Source organism: Molothrus ater, chromosome 5, assembly GCF_012460135.2.
Source record: "Molothrus ater isolate BHLD 08-10-18 breed brown headed cowbird chromosome 5, BPBGC_Mater_1.1, whole genome shotgun sequence".
Taxonomy (NCBI): Eukaryota; Metazoa; Chordata; class Aves; order Passeriformes; family Icteridae; genus Molothrus; species Molothrus ater.
Window position 1 is genome coordinate 52,438,249 of NC_050482.2, and position 22,203 is coordinate 52,460,451.

Below are 22,203 nucleotides of genomic sequence, written 5' to 3' on the forward strand. Positions count from 1 at the left end.
ATAAGTTGGTGCAGAGAGCTTTTTCTTTGCCATTTTGTTACCAGAACTTGGAGTTGAAAGCAGCTTTGCCGGGAGAGTGGCTTTACTCCCTCTGGGAAAGTGTGTCTTTTTTTTTCTTTTAACTTCACTGATATGCAAAAGATCTAAAAAGTTAATCCTTTAAGCAGAGATGAACTAATTTGCAATCTTAGCAGCTATTTAGACTCTTATGTTGAAACAAGGAAAAAGGTTCATGATTTATACACATTAACATTGTCACAGTGTATTGGCAAACTTTGTTGCTCGTGAAATAAGTTGATAAAAATCCATAGAGGGATTGAGAAGGAGAAGAGCAGTTCCACCAAGTGGAACAGCAGGGATCTGAGCTCTGTTTCCCAGCTCTGCTGCAGACATAAGTGGGCACTTTGCTGCCACTGCAGTCTGGGTTCTGTTTGTGGGTTCCTTTCTCCATCCCATTCTATCTTGCCTAGTCATTCCAAGGGGTGTGTGTGTGTAGAGGCCCTAGCTCTGGATAAGCTCCCCCTGTCCAAATAAATTCCTCACAGGAGTAAATATTTTCCTCACTGAGCCCTTTTTACACTGGGAATTGATAGTTGCCTCTGATTTATCTCATGTTTAGCCTCAGTGGAATAATTGCTGAAGATTTACTGTGAATACGTGAAGTCGTAGCTGTCTGGTTTCATTGTGGTTTCTGAGGTGCCATTTTCACTACACCTGAATGATTGCTGTCAGACACTTTTAGAGGGCAAGTACTACCATTTTCTATGAAATTGAACATCTAGGGCTGCACATGATTCTGGTGCTTTCTACTTGCAGAGTTTCTCCCCATGAAAACATCACATTGGATGTACTCTCAGTGATCAAACAGCAATATACACATCCATGCTGGTAGCATTTCCAAAATCATGGTTAGTTTCTTTTTCACTTGAAAAGTGAAAGTTGTTAGTTTTAGTTTAGCTTGCTCTTCTAAGGAGCTAAACTTGGGTTATTCTGGATTAGAATTCATGAGGCCCAGTTTCCCAAATGGCAAAGGCTCTCCTACACAGCATGTGCTCCATGGAGCGTGCCTTGGCCAGAGGGTGCCTTGCCAGCAATTCTGTTCTTGGTCTGACAACTTTCCTCACCGACTTGCCTGGAATGGGAAAGTGGGAGGTTGCTAATTGGCAGCAAAGACCAGCAGCTGGTGTTTTTATGAGAAAATATATAAAACCCAGAAAATACATGAAAACTACTTCATTCTTCTGTAGTATAAATTTACTGAGCCAAATTATAACCTGCTACAAGTTGGAATGGCTCCACTTGGGATAGAAGAGTCATACCTGCTTGCTGTGTCTGAATATTTACTCCTTCAGGTGAATTTGTGAGGGTCAAATGGAGGGTCTTCATTCCCTGTCACACAGAGTCCCACCACTGAATCACTTCATCAGAACTCATAGTAGGTGCTATTGCTGACATATAAGACCACCCTGTAAAGTATATTTTATTCAGTTGCCCTTTAAAGCCAGAAGTGCTGGCGAGTTTTGAGGACTTTCAGTACTGGTGTTCACTGGAGCACCCTTGACAGATATCATCCAAGGACACACATGCCTGTGCAGCAGAACACATCAAATTTTAATGCAGACCCAGAGACATAAGATACAGTTCCATTGCTCAAGTATGGTCTACAGTGCAAATTGAAGCCGATAAATGGAAATAAATCTGAGAAGAGAGCAAATCCCTTGTGCAAAGACACAGGGACCAGAGATTTTCTAGTGTCAAGTCCAGATTGAACTTAATGTTCAAAGCTACTGCAACATGGCTGTAAAGTGGCATATTCTTTAGAACAGTCCACTAAAAAAAAATTAAAAATCAGTGAACTAAGTTATGTACTGAACTAAGCCTGAAGTTATGAATCGAATTAGTTAATCTTCAAAAAGTGATTGACGTAATCTTAAAGTCTTTATTACCCACAATAACGTTAAAAACTTTCTCACAAGCCTCTGTGATTATCAACTCCCCAGCAAATTAACTGTACCATAGTCGTGTCTTCCTATAGTTACTGATTAGCCTAATCAAAGCAAACATATATAAAGGAAAGTTGGAAATTTTCTCCCCTTCCCAGTCAAATATGACCCACTTACCACTCTTACTCAGGAATATGTCTCAATCTGTCACCATGGAAATAATTTGATGTCACAAATAAGAGATTTTAGAATCAGTTAATATGTCAGGCAGGTAGACCAAGACTAATTACAAAGGAGAAAAATTAATTTTAACACACATGCATTTATTGACAGTAAGTAATGATGGGAAAGGAAATTAGGGAGCAGCTCATGATTGTTAAGTGGTCCAGAAGAGATACATCAAACTTTTTATGAAAGCTGCTGTAAGTATTTAAATCACTTTTGGATTATACTGTGGAAATATTTTAATATGTGCAATATCATACACCTTGGAGCTTACAAGAGACCTTCACTCTATAATTCTTAGGTAGAATTATATTATTATTATTCCATTAGCAGTTTCATATGCTTCTTTCCATATTTCCCCCCGCTCCCTGGTACATGTTATTGTTACAGGCATATTTATAGTGTTAGTTTCTCTCTCATTCACAATGACTTACTAATAGATTAAATCCAGAAATTATTAGAATTATTAAAAGAGACTCCTTGTTTTTTAACATTGTTCAGAAGGGTTGATCTAGTTTCTGCTGCATATGGACAAATGCATGTGTATAGTTGTGTGAGCAAAAACTCACTGAAATTACTGAGTGTTAGGTCTTGGTTTTTATTGCACATATACTCACACAGACTGTTCATTTAATGACTATTCGCATAGAACATTTATTAACTGGTTTTGCTGTTTTTGAGAGCAAAGTATCCATAGGCTGTTTCTGAAACAGTGGAGTTGAAAAGAAATCATTATAAAAATTTGTAATATTTGTTTTATCTAACTTTCCTTCTTTTTACCTTCAAAAATTATTTATTTTACCATCTATGCAGCACAGGGAATAATAAAGTTTAGCTGTAGGTCGATTTTTCATCTTTATTGTCATTTGAAGAGATTATGACAAGGTTTCTTATACGTAAAAATCAATTCACAATATTTTATTCTTTGATGCATCTGTAACGGTTTTGTAAAAAAAATTTTTTTTTTGTTATGGCTTGCAATTAAAAGAAAAGAAAAAGGATTGATTTGCTTTCTGCTGTAATAAGTAGACATCCAGTATGAAAAATGACAGCACCTTTCTCTTCTGAAGGGAGATAGTAAGGATTTGCATTAATAACCAACACAGTTCTTCCCCACTGGGATTTCTTCCAGCCAAGATACTAGTCCAAATAGAAAGAAAGAGCTTGAAGTCATTCCATCCTAGTTGACAGTGGCTAGAGAATTAAGTCCAAATCCTTGCATTTTATCCACCAGTAGATTATTCCATTCAATTCTGCAGCCAAATGAAGTCCAACCAAGTTCAGGTATTCATTACTCAAAGCAGTTTTCTAAATGTGACTTTAAAAACACTTTTATGGAAACATTAAAATTTCTCTCCCAGCTCAACCATGACTTCAGATGTTCTTCAGTGCAGTCCATAGAAACACTAGGTACCTGTCTCTCAGTTCTCTCTCCTAGGTTGGCTGTGTCTCATAGTTGCTGATGGAGGCCTTGAGAGACAGAGAATATTTTGGACCTTCTGGCCTTAACTGAGCAACCCCCCAATGTTGGTTCTCGCTTCTGGTACTGCAGAAAATACATCTCAGGAAGCAGCTATGTCTTAAATTTGGTGGGTTTTCCCCTTGTTGATTTCAGGGGTGAAAAAATCCTTTGTTCTACACAAACTTAGTCTTTTCTTAAGAAGGAAGGTTTCCTTATTTTCCATTGTTTCTGTGAAACAAGAATATTACAATCCCTTTTCTCCCTCAGAGTCCTCTAGGAGAATGCTAATGTTGAGTAAGAGCTCATTGAAGTGACTGGCACCTTTACTTTAAGAAGAATTCCTGTATCTAAATCTCTCGTATCATGGAGGGACAGTACCTTTCTGGTCTGGAAGCGGTCTTTTTCTCCAGTCGTGCATTTGCCTGATGTTGCAACCATCTTGGCTGGAGGAGAAAAATATGCAAGGAGATAACTTTCAAGGTAGTTCGATTTATCGTAATGCTCTTGCCAGTGAGTCACTGCTGTTTTGATCATTTTGGTTTTGAACTACAGACTCAATAGATTGTAAGAAGCAAACGAAGGGAAGTGTTTTTCTCTCTTGCAGCAATTTAGAAAATGATTTTCATGTTTCATCTACACAAAGATGATTTAATTAAATACTTTAATCCTGGCCACAAATAATTTGTATAGTGGTTCAGTGAGAGAAGTTCAGTATTGTCTTGTCATAGAGCGTTTACTTAATCCTGTCGTACCTGCTCGATAATTACTCTCTCAGATCTGTCCTTGCGTTAGCTACAAAATTAGCTTAGAGGATTTGGAGGAAAAGAGGAGGGAAAAATCCTTCAAATTAGTTATAATTTATAATTGCTCTTGAGTCAGCCCTCCTTCAATCTTTCTGAAGGGTGAACCTCCCCATCTGTCATGAAATGAAATAACATCAGTACTTTTCAGTATCTAGAGCTGGTCAGAATCTGATAATGATATATAAGTCTTTGCTCCACTTCCAAAACAGATAATGACCTCTTTTTAATGCCTTTGCGTCTTAAGTCACATTTCACATAAATATTTCTTTCTTTTAGTGCAGACATACTCCTACAGTTCACTTCCTTGCAGCATTGATCTTGTGAGCTTAAATAGAAAATTGCTTATTTTTCTTTAATGGAAAAGACGGGAGCTCAGTTGCTCTTCATGTGGTGATAAAAACTGGAAGGTTGTCCCAGAATCTGATTTATGCCTTGGAGTTTGTTTCCTCATGGAATTAATGGGCTAAGTGACAGATTAAGAGCTTTAAATTCAACCAGGTCATGTCTTACTCTAGAAGGACAGAGACTAGCATTTCATGTGTTATAGAGGGGGTCTTGTGTTCTGCTCTTTTTTGTTACTTTGAGTAAGTAAGTGCCACTGAAAATGATCCTTGCATTTCTTATTTCAGTTTGCAAAGTACAATTGACCATCCATATCTTACAGCATTGAACACAGAGAGAAAATCTTACAAATTAGACAGAAAACATACTTGTAAAGAAGAAGTTTATTTCTGAAAACACTTAGGGCATGACAGGAAGCAAGTGTAGGTCCAAGCTAAAAGTAGTGCTAATGAAGTGTGGACTTAAGAAATGACCCAGGTGGTCACTTACGACACTGTAATAGAAGGTGACTGAAACTGGATGGATTAAAATATGAGTTAATTAGGACAGACTTGAAAAAAAAAAAAATCTGTGCACAGATGATACTGCAAGAGTTATTCAGAACCACCTACATTATCTTTTGTTTGTGAAGAGTACATCCTAGGCAGGTCTCTCTGGGACTACACAATTGGATTTTATAAGTTAGTACAATGTTTGTGCACCTCCAGAAAAGAATCATGGAAAAGGAATATCGGTTCTGCCTTCTAAAAGGACAGAGGTGGAAACTGAAGTGAGATACTGAAGGGAGCCTTGCACAAATCTGCCCTCAGTGCTCCCAAAGGATTTACCTTTTTTAGAGATTAGAACAGATTATCTGTAAACGTCCCATTTACTGGATGCTTTTGGAGCAATAAACTGATGTCCTGACAATTCTGTTTGGAGTGATTTAAGAAATTATTGCTATCATCTCTTCAGTATTTTTCCATGAGCTAAATGAGCAGGCTTTATGGGGACCTACTGTCCCTCTCACTCTCCATACAGCCATTGTGGAGGAGCAGTGGAGAGGGCTGCAGCTAACCCAGATAGCTGGACACCGAGATGCTGGGCAGTAACTCCTGCCGTGGGATGGTAATTTCTCAAATTAGTGTTCTTGCTGCTGCAGCATTTATGTGACCTAGGTCTGAATTCTCACAGTGTTAAATCCAATGGAAGTAAAGATTTCATCACTACATTTAACTGGGTCTTACTGATCTTCCTAATATGCAGCCAAAATTGTCTTCTATATCGCTCTGTTTTTTCTTTGACTTACTGCCTTTCTAATCTGCAAATGCATATATAAACTTTTGTTGGTTTTTAGTACTTGAAAGGCAATCCATTTTTAATTTGCTAAAATATTAAATATGTTTATATTGTAATTTGTATTTATTATGGCTTAATGGCTATGCAGCATGACTGACAAAAGGTGACATCAGTTTCCACTACATGGAACTATAAGCCAGTAAAGGGTCTAGTCTGACATGTGATTATCTGATGAGTGAGGGATTTCTTTTTTTCCTACCCAAGAAAGACTGAGAGGGAAGCCCTTTGTTTTGTAATTTATTTCTTCTTTATCACAGAAGAGGCTTATGATACAGATAGGCTGTGAATAATTTTCTCATACCTACCTCATGGATTTATTCCCTTTTTTAAGAGCAAATACAGTGTGCTATCTGACATTTGTGCTTATGAGGGAGTGAGTTAGCTAGGTCCATTTTAGAGATTTCAGTTTTAATTTTGTTTTCCATCTAATCCTTAAACAGGTGAAGACGAAAATGAGTAAATAGAAATTTACTGCCATTTGACTTGATGTTTTTACCCTTTTGATTGCAAAATTTATTGAGATGCAAGATAGATTCAAAATTCATAACAGCATTTTACTACTTCATAAAGCAGACGTTGCTTGCACTTCATGCATTAGTAGGGATTAAGGGGATTAGCGGATACCAGAGCTCCCTGCCCTTTGCATGCTTTCCTGCTGCAATTGCACACTTGGCTTCCTGCTTCTTGATATCCTCAGAATTCTTAATTCTTTCATGCATCTCTCTCATTTTACTGTGGAAATATGAGGGTTTTTCAATATTTGAGATGATAATTTTGATTCTTTAGTATTTTTGAATGAAGACTTTAGTGCTAAACCTTGCTATAAAAGTCACTTTAAAAAAAGCAGTAAAAGTAGACTGGGATTAAAAAGGGGATACTGTTGTTTAAATTTAAATCTAGATGGAGTTTCTATAATTAATAAAGAAGTTCACAAAAGTTTTTCCAAGATGCTGGTAAGCACCTTATTTTTAACCACTCGGGCATTTAAAGTTCTGCTGCTGTGACTGCCTACAGATGCTGTTGTTTTGCTGAAGCCCAGCAAATGCTAGCTATTTTCAGCCTAAATCCATTTTACATCTTGCCTCTCCTGCACATAACCTTTTAGAAGGCCACACAAGTTGACCTCATTACAGGGGGTGAGTTTGTGGGGTTTGTGGAGTGCTAGTATGCTGTTTTCCATACTAATGTAGGGGAAGGAGCACTCAGCCAGAAGAGGGAGGGAGGGCCTGTGTGAGAAGTTGGAGTGATGCATTTTCATGGATGCAGATGACATGTGAGGCAGTCTGCAGTCTGACCAGGTGCAAAGCCCTTCAGCTTCCAGGAGGAGAACCAGAAAGACCTTTCTAAACATTAGGACCAGTAGACTTCTGCACTCTTCTTGCTTTTTATCATATAATGTCAATGTTATCCAGTGAGCAAACTCCCAGTAATGAACTCTGGGTCTCTCCCCATCTGTCTCACTAAATGCCATTTGGAGCAAGCACCTTTTCATTTGACAATAAAATCAATGAATGAAATATTAGAGGCTTGAACAATATGATGTGCAGAATACATTATGGGACTTGTGTTTCAGTGGACAGCAAGTCTTGCCCTTTCTTCCTGTTATCACCAACAGATCTACTTAGTGAAACTGGTGCCTTCTGCTAATCTCTCACCTCTTTGCCTTTGGACTTCAACTCTTTGGCAACACTTCAAAGACTCTCTGACTCAGGGCTGTGTGATAAAATTCTTTATTTCCTGTGCTCTATCGGCCTCACATTTTTCATCTGTTTGTCTTAATTAAAGCCTGACCTGCACGAACTAAATAATTAAACAACAGAGAGGGAGAGGGAACTTAAGCTGATTTTCATAACACTTATTTTTATCCCTTTACTTAGTTGAGATAGCCTTCTTCCTTTTTGCTTGAAGATTCTTCAGAACATCAGGAATCACTCATTACTAAGCCAATAAACAGAGACAAAAAGGAAATATCAGTGCTGAGACAGACTAGTGTTAAACATCTGAAAACCACTGGTATTATCCACAGAGTGATCTGCAAAAGACTGAAGAATGGGGGGGTTATTGCTTTTTCCAAGCCTTACTGGATTCTGCATCAGGAATATTAACCATTTTGTAGTCATGCAAGCAAAATGTGTCATATGTGTAGTAAACAGCCATAAACTAAGAAAGTAAACTAGCTAATGCTTGCTAGCAATCTACAAGGCATCCTGCACAATTTATTCTTAGAGCAGAAGGTACTGAGCTCAATGTGAGCTCAAGATGGCTTCGTAATTTCACCTTTGCACCCTCCATGATTCTGTAGTATTGGACGTGCTGGCAAAGCTGAGCCAATGCAATGTATGGTTTCAAGTTGGGTTCACAAGTAAACATATTTTCAGCAAGAGAACATCTCAACCACTTTACCCTTTAAATCCAGATCTCTCCAGAGTACAGATTGAAAGAGAGAGAAGAACATAGAGAAAGGATGGTTGTTTTAAATTTAAGGCAAATTCTCTGCACATTTATTAGGTATTTGCAGTGGTCCATCTCTTGCTGAGAAAATAACTTACAACACTTCTGTTTTTCAAGTTGTTTTCTTCTTTTCCACTGCCTGAGTGCAGGATCCTATTTAGGGAGACTGCAGCTCACTGAAGAGGTGACCTGTCTCGATTGCACAGACGGTCAAAATAAGAACGAGGAACAGATCCCAAGACTCTTGGGCTCATCACTAAAGCATGAGATCTCTGAAACAGCCAGTTTTATAGCATCTGGCAGAAGCATCTCTTACTCTGTAGGCTCAAGATGCAAAACAGCAAGTTGTTGTTTGGTATCAGAGCTCTGTCCTATTTCTGATACAGGTTTAATTGTGCTTAATCATTAGGCGTGAACAAATATTTGTTGTGTCACCTTACTGTCTCATACTCCTGATGCATAAATAATTCCTAGCAATAGTGTTTGTGAGCTCTAACCTGTCTTGAAGCCAGTAATTAAAAGGATAAAGTGAGCTGTTTACACAAACCAATTGTCAGTGTAGTAAGTGTGCTTAATATCATTGGATCATTGGCAAGAAGTGCTAGGCAGGTAGCATCATCTTATTGCAGTCTGTGTCTACTGAAGAGACAACTCCTAAATTTTCATCTAGAAGAATTTGCAGAGGTTGATAAAGCCACATAGCCAGAGGGAAATGCAAAGCTTGTTTATTTTTTTAACAGAACTGTACCCAACAGAGGGGAAAAATAATGTCAACATTGTTGGATTTCAACACAACGTACTATAACTTGGCAACCTTTTTCACATTAAGCAGATAGCTACAGCCCTTTTCTATATTTTTTTCTGATTTGTTTTGATTTTTTGAATTGTCACTAGAAAACCAACCCTTTTCATATTGTTCATCTTGGGCAGAGGGGGTTCTGCCTCTGCTTCTGCATTTTGGATTTTTCTGATTCTTGGGGAAAGTACTTATGATACATACACTGATTTCTTGCTTAAAAACATTCTTGGTGTGTTAATCAATTTAAAAGATTTGTTCCTTTTAAATAAAAAGAAAAGGGGGCTAATATCATGCTGTTGATACATGATAACTGCCCAAAAGGATCTAAGTAGGAAGCTGTGCAGTTTCCTTGAGCAGTCTTTGGAATATTAAGAAGCTCTAACTCTCTTTCTCTAATTCCTTGCTAGCAAAGAAGTTTACTATTCCAACAACCTCAGACAACAAACACTGAAACCTGATGAAGAGTATTGATGCAGTGATGTGGTGAAAATGAGGGACAAACAGACAGCTTTGAACCTCTGTTACCTGGTGCAAATATGAGTTAAGATCTTTCAGCTAACATCACTACTGAAAAATGCAGCTGCCTGAACAACAAGAGGAAAGTGATGAGACATGCCTGGAATCCCAAGGGATGTACCCAAAGTAAATCTATGTCAGGGCAGCACATAGCATTCAAAGATGTGGCAGGGAAAAACTCAGCCATCAGTGGACCCAGTGAGCTGACAGCTGCTCGAAGGTGAGCTGAGTGGGGATTTCTGAGTGATTACTGGCAGTGACAGTTTAGGCACTAGGCTCTCATTAGGGACAGTTTCTCAATGTCTAAAATCGGTGCTCTGGGTCTCACAAGTCCTGGCACCTGTTCCTAGATCACCACTCACCACCCCAGTGACCTTGGAAGTGTCATTCCATCACCATGAGCCTCAGTTTCTCCTGCTGTAAGTTCTCCTTAATGAAGTGCTGCTACTGAAAGGCATCAGATCAGAGCCTTATTGATCACACACTGCATCCTGCTGCTCGGCTCCCCGTGACTGAGACACGTTTCACAGATGGGCTTTGTGCCAACAAAAATGTGCCTATCAGGACCTTATCCTCTTTATAAAATTGATGCACTTAAGACAGGCAGAGTCATAGTGCATGGATAGTTACTTTCCTGCTCTTCACAGTTTTATTGCATTATCTTTGGCAGCAAAAACAAAAAATAAAGCATTTTTTGTTCAGTGATCACTTATTCCTTCATAGCCCAAATTCAAGCAGTGGTTTTAAAACCTTGCCTATTCCTGAAACTCTGAACCCTTTCTCTCAAATCAATGCCTGAATATTAGAAGGGGTGGATTTGAATTGAATTTGTTCACAAGGATGTTTTGCTGCTTTCAGAGAAAGAAGTTTTCAATTTTACAAGAGTGTGGAGTTTTACATTGAATAAATAAAAAATTTAAAAGGAGACCATGATAAAGGAAAAGCCATTGGTGTTAGTAAAAAAAGGTGTGTAGTCAGAGCAGTGGGTACATCTTGCTGACCTCCTGCAGCCTGGTTATCAAAGTATTTACCAGCTGGAAACGGTTTGTGTGACATCTCCTATTGCCTGTTAGATATCTATTGTTAATTAGATGGCAGTTTTACTGCTGGGACTATTTGTACTATAAACAGTAACATGAAAACAGAGGTGAGGAAGGACTGGCTCAGCAGCCCATGTAGCTGGTATGGGCCTCTCTTCTGCTCAAGCTTACAATTGCACAACCATTTCATTCTTCTCCAGACTCCATTCCAGAACACATTTCATGGCAATGAGTTGGGCATGTCACAGAATGGGTCCAGGTTGGAAGGGACCACAGAAAACCTCAAAAAAGTTTTGTTGCAAAATGAAAGGCTTTTTTCCTATGCTTACCCTCTTGTACTCAGCTGCTGAGAATTCATTTCACTGAAATTCTGCAGATGAAAGCGCTGCAAACATTAATGATAGATTTACTAGCTTTGCTGGGTTTTGCTGGACTTCTCACTGTCCTCTTAATTTTTCTAACAAGCTCCTTGGAGGACACTAGAAGATGAGCGGAAACCCAATATATTTTCTTCTCTTGATTGATTTCATTCTTTCATCTTTCCTTATGAGGATCAATCAGATCTAGGTCTTCACCCCAACCTTTCTCAATCCAGTTCTGTATGCTTCATCCTCTTGATCACCTTTTATGTATGCCTTTTGAATCCTCCTTCCTACCACATACAAAATATTTGTCATGTTTCTCTCTGTATAGACTCCTGCCAAGTTATTTTTCTTCTCCACTCTGATTTGCTTTACCTTCTTTTGTCCTTGTCACCTCACCATCTCTGAGTACATCCCAGAAGTCAGCTGATAACATTGCTTTACATCCTTGTTTCAGCCTTGCCAGAGTTGGCCTTATTCCTTTCACTTGCTCTTTTCTCTTCCATTGAGTCAACCTGGCTCATCTTGACTTTCTCTGCCCTTGATTTATTGTATCTAAATCTGCCTTATTTGTCTACCATCCATTCTTAGCAGGTATTCACTGCCTGTATCCTCTCTTCTTCTCCTGGCACCAGTGTACTATGCACATGATGCTCCAGTGGAGCCATCCTCTCCTCTTCTGAGCCGGTCCTGCTGTACCTTCAGTGAGCTTCTCCTTGGCCACCTTCTCATCCAACCTGGGCCTTAATAACTGTCCGTGCAGTTTCTCTCCGTGACTATTTAGTCCACTAAGGAGGAGAAATGGTTGCTGGGGGACAGCAATGTACTAAATGCAAATGAGATATCAAGCAAAAAAGTTTAACTTTTGCAGGAGGCATTTTTCCGTGAAACTTCCCATTTCCGTATGTAATAATGACGTTCTTCACAGCAGAGACTATGTATTTGCACACACTTACCTGTACATATTTATGCATGCATTTATGTATGTGCATGTGAATATGTGCATACAAATGTAATGCATATATCTGTCCCATGTTTGCACACCTCTGAAATAAATTCACAGCAGAGGTTAAAGCATTCAGTTCTGCTGAACACAGTGTGTCCTGTACCATACAAGTGTACGAGACTGTGTCAGACTGTGTTTATAGGGTCTGGCACACTTGTGTTATAGAGCACCCACAAAATTTTATGTGTGTACTATACATTGGATTCATGGTAAAATTTCTAAAGAAAATTTTGGAGGAAAGTCCTGAGGGATTTTGTGCTTGAAATAAATTTTCAGAGGTAAGTCAGGGCATTTGTTGCATGAGAAGACAGAGTCTCTTTTAGGAATGAGAGAGGACATGGCAGTAGAAGAGAGAAATGAGCCTGGGAGCAGGAAAAAACATGCATTTATATAGACAGTGCAAGAATTGCAAAGGGCAGTGATAGTGAGGATGAAGAACTTGAGCTTGACAGTGATCTGAAGAGGTGGATGAGAGATGTGGGAGAAGTGAAATATTGTGGAAGCCACTTATTTTGTATGAACCAATATATGGTCGGGGCAGGAAGGCCATCAAGAAAGGGTCACTCAGGCAAGATTTATTATGCAGTGCAACACATTCAACTGGTATTGGTCAGCTTAAGTACACTAATTTCATTGCTAAGGATGTGGCCTCACACATTTCAGAAAGGAAGGGTGTGTTAGGCAGGTGTTTAAAGGCTGAAGAAAAAGAAATCAGGAGAAGCCGAAAAGAAGCAAAGGGCATTAATCAAAGATTTTAACTCTGAATCATGCAGAAAATAACTCTGCTTCATTGCACCAGTATAGATTCAACCAATATAGATTCAGCTAGTCCTGACAGTGTTCAGGCTTGCTACTGGCCAATTTAGAATATTTCCACATTGAGAAGATGTACGTTTTCCCCTCTTCCCTTCTGTCAGTTTTTTGTTCTCTTTTTCTGTGTCTCATTTTGGGAGCAGAATGCTGCAGTTCTGAATCTTGCCAAGCTTGAATCTTAAATTTTTGTTGAGTCCTTCTCCTCTCTTTCAGCTTACACTGAAGACCTGCACTGCTCTGGCAGTATCTGGCTGTAGCTCCAGCATTCATGTCTGTATTAAATTCCTAATTATCTAAACCATGAGTGTTAGAGTAGTTAGAAGTAGCAAGACAGAGTTCTGCTCTGTTCTACTTCAAGAGGTTCCACAGTGTAGAAATTTCTTACTTATGTTTTTAGAGGATGAAAACTACTTTGCACTTGATTTAAACTTTGAAGGCTTCTACCAAATACAACTAAACCTTGCAAATCCAACAACCAGGAGAAGTGAGCTGAATCTTTTCAGTGATACCAGCTCATCCTTTGGCCATGGGAAATCAGGTGACACTCCAGCCTTTCCTGCCCCTTTATTTTTGTCTTCTTATTTTCCTCTTTCTGGAAACAGTCTGATGTCCTGAGACAGTGCAATTCACACTTAAGTGTTAGCAGTAGGTTCAGTGCTCTTACTTTAATTGCAGTGGAGTCATGTAAAAGCCACTATAGGTTTAAAAGAAAAGAAAAAACTTCCACTAAGGAAGATGTTGAAAGTACCTGAAGTACCTGTAATACATGTAATAACTGTAATTTTTTACTACTATTTTTATTGTTTTTTATAGCAAAATACATCAATGCAAGAGCTCAGGTTAAGGTCCTGTGTACCATAGACTGCAAAGAAGATGCAATCCTCTAAAAATGGGAAAAAATAGGGCAGAATAGGAAAATATTATTCACAGGCACGGAGACTGGCACCAAGAAAAAGCAGCAGGTACCAGACCCAACATGAAAAATAGCTGATACTCCTTCAGATGTGTCATGTGCCATGAGTCACTGTATCCTGAGGACCCCTGTTAAGAAGAGGCACCATACAGCTGCACTATTGTGCTCCGTGTTGCACAGTTGCTCCTCCCTGCTGCTGGAGACAACTCCGTGCTGGATGGAGCTTCAGCCTGGCCACACGCTGCTGCTCTTACCCTTCCAGTAGAAAGTAGCATACACTTACTAACGCTGAGGACGTACATTTGCAACATGTGAGACAGGCAAAATGGAAGAGGGGTAAAGTTTTTTTCAGGGAGAATTGAGCAAGAGGCTGTTCAGTGTCACAGCTGGGAGCTGAGTTAAGGTCTGGAGTCCCCTTCAGTGTCTGAGTTACAGCATAATGCTTTCCCCTCCATTAGCCACCAAAAATCTGTGAAGCAAAAGCAGAATTAATGGCACTGAGTTGTCAGCTTCAGAAGTGTCTGTTTTTCCATGGAAACCTCTTCTCAGCAACAGCCAAGCTTCTCATCATGAGGGAGCTGTCAGGCAGCTGTTCTGTGCAAAATGCTGTAGCTGCAGCTGCTTTCTGGAGAAGTCTCAACCCACAGCCAGGCAGCACACAGCCCCATTTCCAGCAATCCAGCTGTAATTCTGCCTGCCTGGTAATTTTTCACAGTGGTCATGCCAGAATCATAGCCTTGTTTTCTCTTGTCTGGCTGTTAGTGGTGATGTATGAAGAAGTAAGAAAGACAGCTTAATTTTCATAAGCTAACTTGTGCCTGGAGTAACAGAGAGTGAGAGGAGTGCACTTAATCATAACTGCAGGACCAGAACAGAAAATGATAGAGCTTTTGCTGTTAGTTGTGGTATTTTATTATAATAACTCTTAGGAAGAAGAAACCAGCAGCTCAGAATGCTGAAAGGTTCAAATCCATTACAGCAGGCACCGTGTTCTCATCTGCTGGAAGAATAGCTCACATAACTCCTTTATGCTTGCCTTTTCCAAAAGGCCGTGCTGGGAGGGAACTCTAGTCTATGCTGCCCAGAAAACCTGAATTCAGACTGATGTATGATCAGAGGTGAAGTGAAGCTGGTGATATTTCCTGCAGAACTGTGAGCACCTTGCAGGGGAGGCACAAAGGGTGGCAGAGGGACAGGCTGGTTGTGGTCAGAGAGCTGTTCAACGTGCCTGCTCGACACCATGCATCCCTTCATCCAGTGCCTCATGTCTGTAACTTTGTGATGCACTTGAAAAAGTAAATAACTAAATGAAATAGCTGGTACTGGACAGATATTCTCACAATGACTCTTTAAAGAACAAAATTGCATTAAAACACTGAGTGAAAGCTTTTGAGTGAATTTTTAGTTGGTTGTAATTGGAAGGACACAACTTGGGATTTTTTTTTTGTTTGAACTTTGAGATATATGGAATAATGTAATCTATAGGGTATATATTATGCATCTGTATTATATGTAACATGAGGATGGTTGTACATTCTTAGATGCGATTTTTATATCTTCAGATCAAAATATTTGGGGAATGTCTTCCAGAAAATATTTCTGATTTTCTTTTTTTCTGTATTGATTCAGAATGAAAACCTTTTTGGAAACATTAATATTTGCTATGCAGCTGAAGTTCTATTTTCTGGATTACTTCTGCCTTAAATCAAGATCACAGAGACAATGTAAAGGGAAATAAAATATATTCTTTAGCAAGATAGCAACACTATTCCAGCCTAGAGAAAATAGAAATATAACTAGAGAAGATGGAAAGCATATCTCCATAATTTTCTCCAAGGTGACTTGGGAGACAAGCTATCACATCTGCCTAATAGGCTTTTATGCACCAGTAAGAGTTACAACAGCCTGACAAGTTGCATAATGCTCTACCGTAGGACAGTGTGTGAACGTGTGCACATTCCCAGGCCATTGCAAGAGCAAAGCAGAGCATGTTAGCTCATACATTTTACTGTGTGCTTGTGACAAGCTAAGAGGGCATGTACAGCAGTTTTTCCAGCTCAGTTAATACACAGTAAGTCACATTATCTGATCCATGTATCTGAGCCTTAAAGCTTACATGATGTTCATTTCTGCCTTCATCTGTGTCCCATATGAAACCTCAAGGAGTGCTGGTGAAAGTGAGGTTTTTTCCTGGTGTCATCAAAAATAAAGGGAAAATACAGAAAGAAATTATACAACTACAGTAAATACATGCCAACATAATTTCCTGAACCTTTTTTAGTTTATCTTGGCATGAGAAATAATAATTGAGAAAAAAGTATTTCAGGGGTAAGTTACTGGAACTGAAATTTTGGACTGGTATGTGGGAAATGAAAACCATTGACAAGCATTAAGGTTTGTTCATTTTTCCTTATCCATTGGTTTAAAGGCTGAAGTCTGTAGCATGTTGGGAAATCCATGAGGCTAAAATAATGAAAGCAGATTGATGCTCTGTGGTAAAGAAGTTTGGTATCTGCTTCTTGCAAATGGAATTCTGACATTTCTTTTGATGGTAGCTGTACTATCCTGAGAAGGATCTCTGGACTGCTGAGTTGTGAAATGTGCTATTAGATTATGGGCAGGGTCAGTCTCTTCCTACCAACTATGCCAACCCATTCCAGCCCAGCTACACCTGCATTTTCTATTGGTTTGGGTTTTTTTATTTCTCCTCATCCCTTATTAGCCAATGTTTCTTATCTTGATTTATTCTACTTCACCTGTAAGGGAGTGGCTATAAACAGGCAGACTTCCAGCTGGGAGTCAACAAGTGTTGGTTTAAATTGTGTCCTTCGGCCTCTTTTTGCCTTAGGCTCCTTTCAGCCAGTTGAGATCCCTTTCATATTTCCTCACAGTATATGGCTTGTGAGTGATGTGCTCTCCAGTGTGTCCCATGTGTGTCACATCTCTCACAGGTTGAGAGATGCTGTCATTTATCTGTATGAACAGAGCTGCTTAGGATGTGTTTGCCTCTGGCTTGTAATTTCCTTCACTTGCTTGTGCATTGCACTCTGTTAGTATTATCAGTTTTCAGTAGCACCAATGGGTTTGATATGATCCTTTTGCTCTCTCCCAGCTTTTCCACCTTCTTAAAAATTTATTTATGGGATCTAACATGAAAAAATTGTATATACTGTATAATAAATATGTAAGGGAATAGGAGATACATCACTGGAAAATAAGGTGAGGAGTGTCATGTTGTCATTAGGATAGAGCAGGATGATGCTAGAGTGGTGTGGGATGGATTTGTTAATCTCTCAAAGTTATTTTTAGATTGATTTCCATTCACTCCTTGAAAAATTTCCTAGTGTTCTGGCTTGGTTTTTTTATTTGCATTGGCCAATCACTGCTGCTTACACTCTTTGAAACAGCATTCAAGACACATTGAGGTTACTGACATTCCACTGAATTGCAGATACCACAGAAGAGTGTATTACAATCACCTTTCAAGCCAATTATAAAATTGAGTTAATCATATCTGTCTTTGTGTCTCATTCTCAGCCCAACCTTTGTATTGGACCATACTGAAATAGCTGTGGTTTTATGTAAGCAACATACAATGGTCATTTCAGGTTTGCAGTGCACTGCTGTGACAATACACACAATTTTACAAGCATAGCTGGGATTTGAAAACGATGCTTCAAAGCATGATGCTTAATTGCTTTCTCAAAAGATTGCAAAATAATTTCCAGTACTAGTCTCAGTGCCCTCACTGAGCATGTCCTTTCAAAGCACCATTCCTTTTACTTTCTCTGACTAGATCCAAATGCAGTTCTCCCCTTCCCTCCAACCTCCATTACCACAGCATCCTTTCCATCACTTCTCTTATTTACATTTTATACACCACATTTTAGGATACATAATTAAGTCCTTATCTATACAAACATTCATTTCTCGGTTGATTTTTAAGCAGTGCAAACCTTCTAGACACATTTGATTTAAAATACATTTTACTCTAGCTGAAGCCAGCTGCTAATCAATGCAAGATAAACTGAAATAAAACTGAAGTCATAATTTCTATGCAGCATTCTACACAGGCTCACCCAAATGACTTCTAAATTACTCTCTTAAATTAAAACAGTGCAACTTTCTTATGTAGGTAAACTTTTCAAATCCAGTATTTTTTGAAGCAAAAGGGAGGGATGTGTTACTCTTTTTTTCTCAGTCACTCTTTGTGACATTGAGCCTTGTTCTTCAATTATGTTTTCTCCATCAGAGTATGAACAGATCTTCATATTAGATGATCATTTTACCAACACTTGATTCTCACTAGGAGGATTCTCCATCATTGTATTCCAAAATCAAGCGGCATTCAGATTTGTCTGGATGACATATTTCTGTCAGCGTGACAAAGGTTCCCACAGTGTTTAATTACTCAGGCTAGCCAGGGAAGAAATGAGCCATGCTGAATTTGCTGTTCCACGCCTGCTTGTCTGTTACATAAGCTGGCTTCTTCTGAAGGCATGGAAGGAAGGCAGCACCCCATCTTCTGCCTTCTTCCACTGGTTGTCCCTCTCCAGATTTCCTGTGTTTTTTCCATTTATTGACTGTCTTATATCTTATGATATTCTTGCAATTTGCTCATTTTCCAGGGCAGCAAGTTCTTGGCTTGGTGGAGAACCAGAGTGATTGGTATTTGGGCAATCTCTGGAAGAACCATCGGCCCTGGCCAGCGCTTGGGAGAGGCTACAACACAGGTAGGACCTGAGGGTTTGCTTTGAATTAACACCTGCAGTCAGTCTCCTGGTATAGAGAGTATGAGATGTGGTAACTGGCTCCTCCCTTCCTAAGCTACAGCTAAATTTATCTTTCTGAAAAGGAAAAATGATGCAATGTAATGCATTTTGGAATTTCTGGTCTTCTCTAAATGGTGTTAGAAAAGATTGTGTGACATTCTTGGGGAGGAACAGAGCTTTTCAGCAATCTGACAGGTCCTCAGCACATCTCCTACGAGATTTCTGTCCACAATGACTTGTGACTTGTATATAGGCCCAGCAAGAGGGAATGAATAGGAGTTGATAGTTTTCTGTAGAGAAATAAACGGTATCACAAAATGTTAGCCAAATAAACATAATAACCCCTGCAGGACACCATCCGGGTCATAATTGCCTTATAAAATGCAAGCTACTGGCCATCAGTGTCTGCTGCCATGAGAAAGGAATAAAGGCACTAGATCAGAGAATTTATTAGCTTACAAGAGACAGGTCTTCCCACTGATTTGTGTTTGGTATGTGAGAAAACATACCAGGTGCATACAGAACACACGCATACACCTAAATCATTTCATTGCAGGCCTTTAAATGCTGATGCAGTGAGTTCGGTTCTCTCTCTCTTTGTAATAAAAGGGCAGAACAGATGGTGAAGCCTCCATTTGGAACAGATGAGTCCATTTAAATATCCCTGAACTATCAGGAAATTACTCACCATAAAAGTGATTTTGCTTCACAGAAATAGATTGGATTAAATTAAACAGACTAACTAGAAAAAGGATTGAACAAGTTGTGTGGTTGGGTCATCTGTATTTCTCTATTCCTATGTATATATGTGGGAATCCCACTAGTTTTTGTGAATTCGTAGTTTAGCCTCTGCAGAGCATCTCTGTTCTCTGGAAATGTTCAGAAGAATAGCCTAACAGAACACAGATTAGTGTGGAAACAAGATCTTGGCATAATAGGTTTGTTTCCTAACTCTTCTTTGCCAGAATTGCAAATAGAAAGGCTAGGTCTGCCCATCCCTGTTCCCCAGCCCCCTCAAAGCATGAGACAGAGATAAGTTTCATGGATTTTTTCTGAAATTTGAAAGCTTGTGTTATACACAGTTCAACTTGTTGGTGTCAATTCAGTTCACTGTTACACCACAAAGCAGTATCTTTTGTTCTACTGAGAAATGACCACCTTCTATAGCTACCTTCTTTCTGCTGTATTTTTGCCTTTTCCTTTCTGACATATTTTTGCCTTTTCCTTTCTGCCATTTTAATGCTGGCAGAGAGAATCTGGCAGAACCACATAAGATCAGAATAATGCAGTACTGTATGGTGGATGGTATAAAATATATATATTTATTTCTAAAATGTTAACATTAAAAAAAAATCTGTGAGGCTTTAACTTATGTTGTCTTAACTTAATTGTCCAAATGGTTTCTAGGAATACCAAATGTCAGTATATCACATAAACCTAACACTGAAAGCAAAAATAATCAGATATCTGCAGTCCTTCACATACACTGCATGTGTTTATTCTTCTATTAATACATACCTATGAAGCCATGCAAAATCCCATAATCCTGCACTCCTGCACAAGATTTTATTTTCCTCACAATTTCTTTCTTCACACAACTTACCTTGTAGTTATAAAAACTCTTTTTTTAGAAAGAAAACCAGAAGGTAGATAATGTATGGAAGATTGACAAGTGATCATAAGAAGTGGAATGTTGTTTTTTCAAGGATGTGGAACAAGAGTGAAACAGTGCAACCTCTGAGAAGTAGGAAACGAGGTTATTGACAGAATCAGCACCCTTTAATATAAATTCCGTGATTGAATTAATTGTTTGCCTCAGTAATCTAGCAGAGACTGGAGGTATACATTTCTCATGGAAGGTGAGACTGGGTCTTGTGTAATGGGTTCAGTAAATAAAAATAATTGACACTGAACGCAACGGTGTGGCTAAGGAGGATTCAGAAAACTAAAGCAGGGGGACTCTGAAAAGAGGGGCAGTATCTCTAAGCAAAACACTCATGAAAGACAGCGGTCCAGGAGGGGGAAGGCATGGAAATTAGTGCCTAGAGCTGTACTTAGGAACTCCAAAAGGGACCCCAAACCCCTGAAACTTTAATGAGCTAAACAGAGCTGGACCATGGGGAGGCTCTCAGACAGACTTTACTCTTGCTCTTGGGAGAGTATTTACTACAGACCTAGGATACAATCCTAAGGAAAGAGATTTTTATGTGAGCCTCTTCAGCCAGACCTAACCCTGGCAGATTTGATTTTGAAGCACCTCTCAAAGTCAAAAGTGTTCTACTGCTCCTAACAGTTTCTGAAGACAATTTCTCTTTCACTCTTATCTTTCTATGCCTGAGCCTCTCTGGACAACATATAGGTTGGGAGAGTCCCAGAAGGCAGGTGTATTAAAGGCAAGGATGTGTTTGTTCCTTCTTCGCTGGTTCTTTAAACCCAGTAAGCATTTGCAATCCTCTCTTCCTTGTATGCCCAGAACAGATCTCCTGACAGCCAGTACAGATTTTCAAGGAAAGATTTTATTTGGTTGTTTTTAATTCTTCCTCATTTGCACAGGCAGATAATCCAAGTCATACCTTAGTCGATGATAATATAATTGTTGAAAAACCAGACCAAACCCAAAGTCAGATGATTTAATTAGTGTTTAAGGTGTTCTTAGTTAGAACCATTCTTTATTTGTGATAACATTCTCTTCCTCAAGCATTTTAAACACAATTCCTTCTGTACCACAAAGGTTTCCAAGTTTTTTTCTGTACTCTACTGGCAAACACTCAGTAAGCTGCTTAATCAAATGCCCTTTTTATGTATCATCCACTCCATGCTGATTGTCTGCGCTGAGTTAACTCTTCCAGATTCCTCATACACTAATTCAAGCACAATTTCTTGCTATGTAACTATATTATCTTTCACTGACTAAACTGTGCTTTTGAAAGTATTGCTACACTATGATTTTTCTTTGTACAGTTGTTAAACTTACAGCTTCAGAGTTGCACTGTATAGTTTGATGTTCATTTTGGGAGTAACAGTCATCTTAGTCCTCAGAAAAGTACCTTATAAAAGAAATTCTAAACATAAAAGCTTTTAGTATTTTTTTTAGTACTTTTTGTCTGTCTAATACTTTCCATCATGGTGGAGAATAGCTTTTAAAAGCAGTCTCTGGTGACTGTTAAGGCTTCTGACCACTTCTTCAGGGGGGTGATTCACCCCTGGCTTCTCTGGCTTTAGTGCAGCAGAGCCAACTTCCATCAGCTGAGAATGGACCCCATGCCTGCCAAATGGAACTTTGGGATAAATCTATAATTTGGGTGCTGGGGGTAATTTTAAAAAACTTTGGCCCTGGGGATTTCAGACTCCTGGACTGCAGAAGCCCATACTGAAGATTTGAGGCTCAACTGAAATGCACTGCCTCAGTGGAACCACC

At 39.1% G+C, this 22,203-nt stretch overlaps 1 protein-coding gene across 2 annotated transcripts in view; it reads left to right on the top strand.

Moving 5' to 3' along the window:
- LARGE1 (LARGE xylosyl- and glucuronyltransferase 1) overlaps positions 1-22,203 on the top strand; it is a 279,977-nt gene that overhangs the window by 191,013 nt on the left and 66,761 nt on the right. For both annotated transcript variants that reach the window (XM_036401466.2, XM_036401467.2), the window contains one exon: positions 18,642-18,746. In XM_036401466.2, the coding sequence (XP_036257359.1) occupies positions 18,642-18,746 (105 nt within the window). The remainder of the gene's footprint in view (positions 1-18,641; positions 18,747-22,203) is intronic.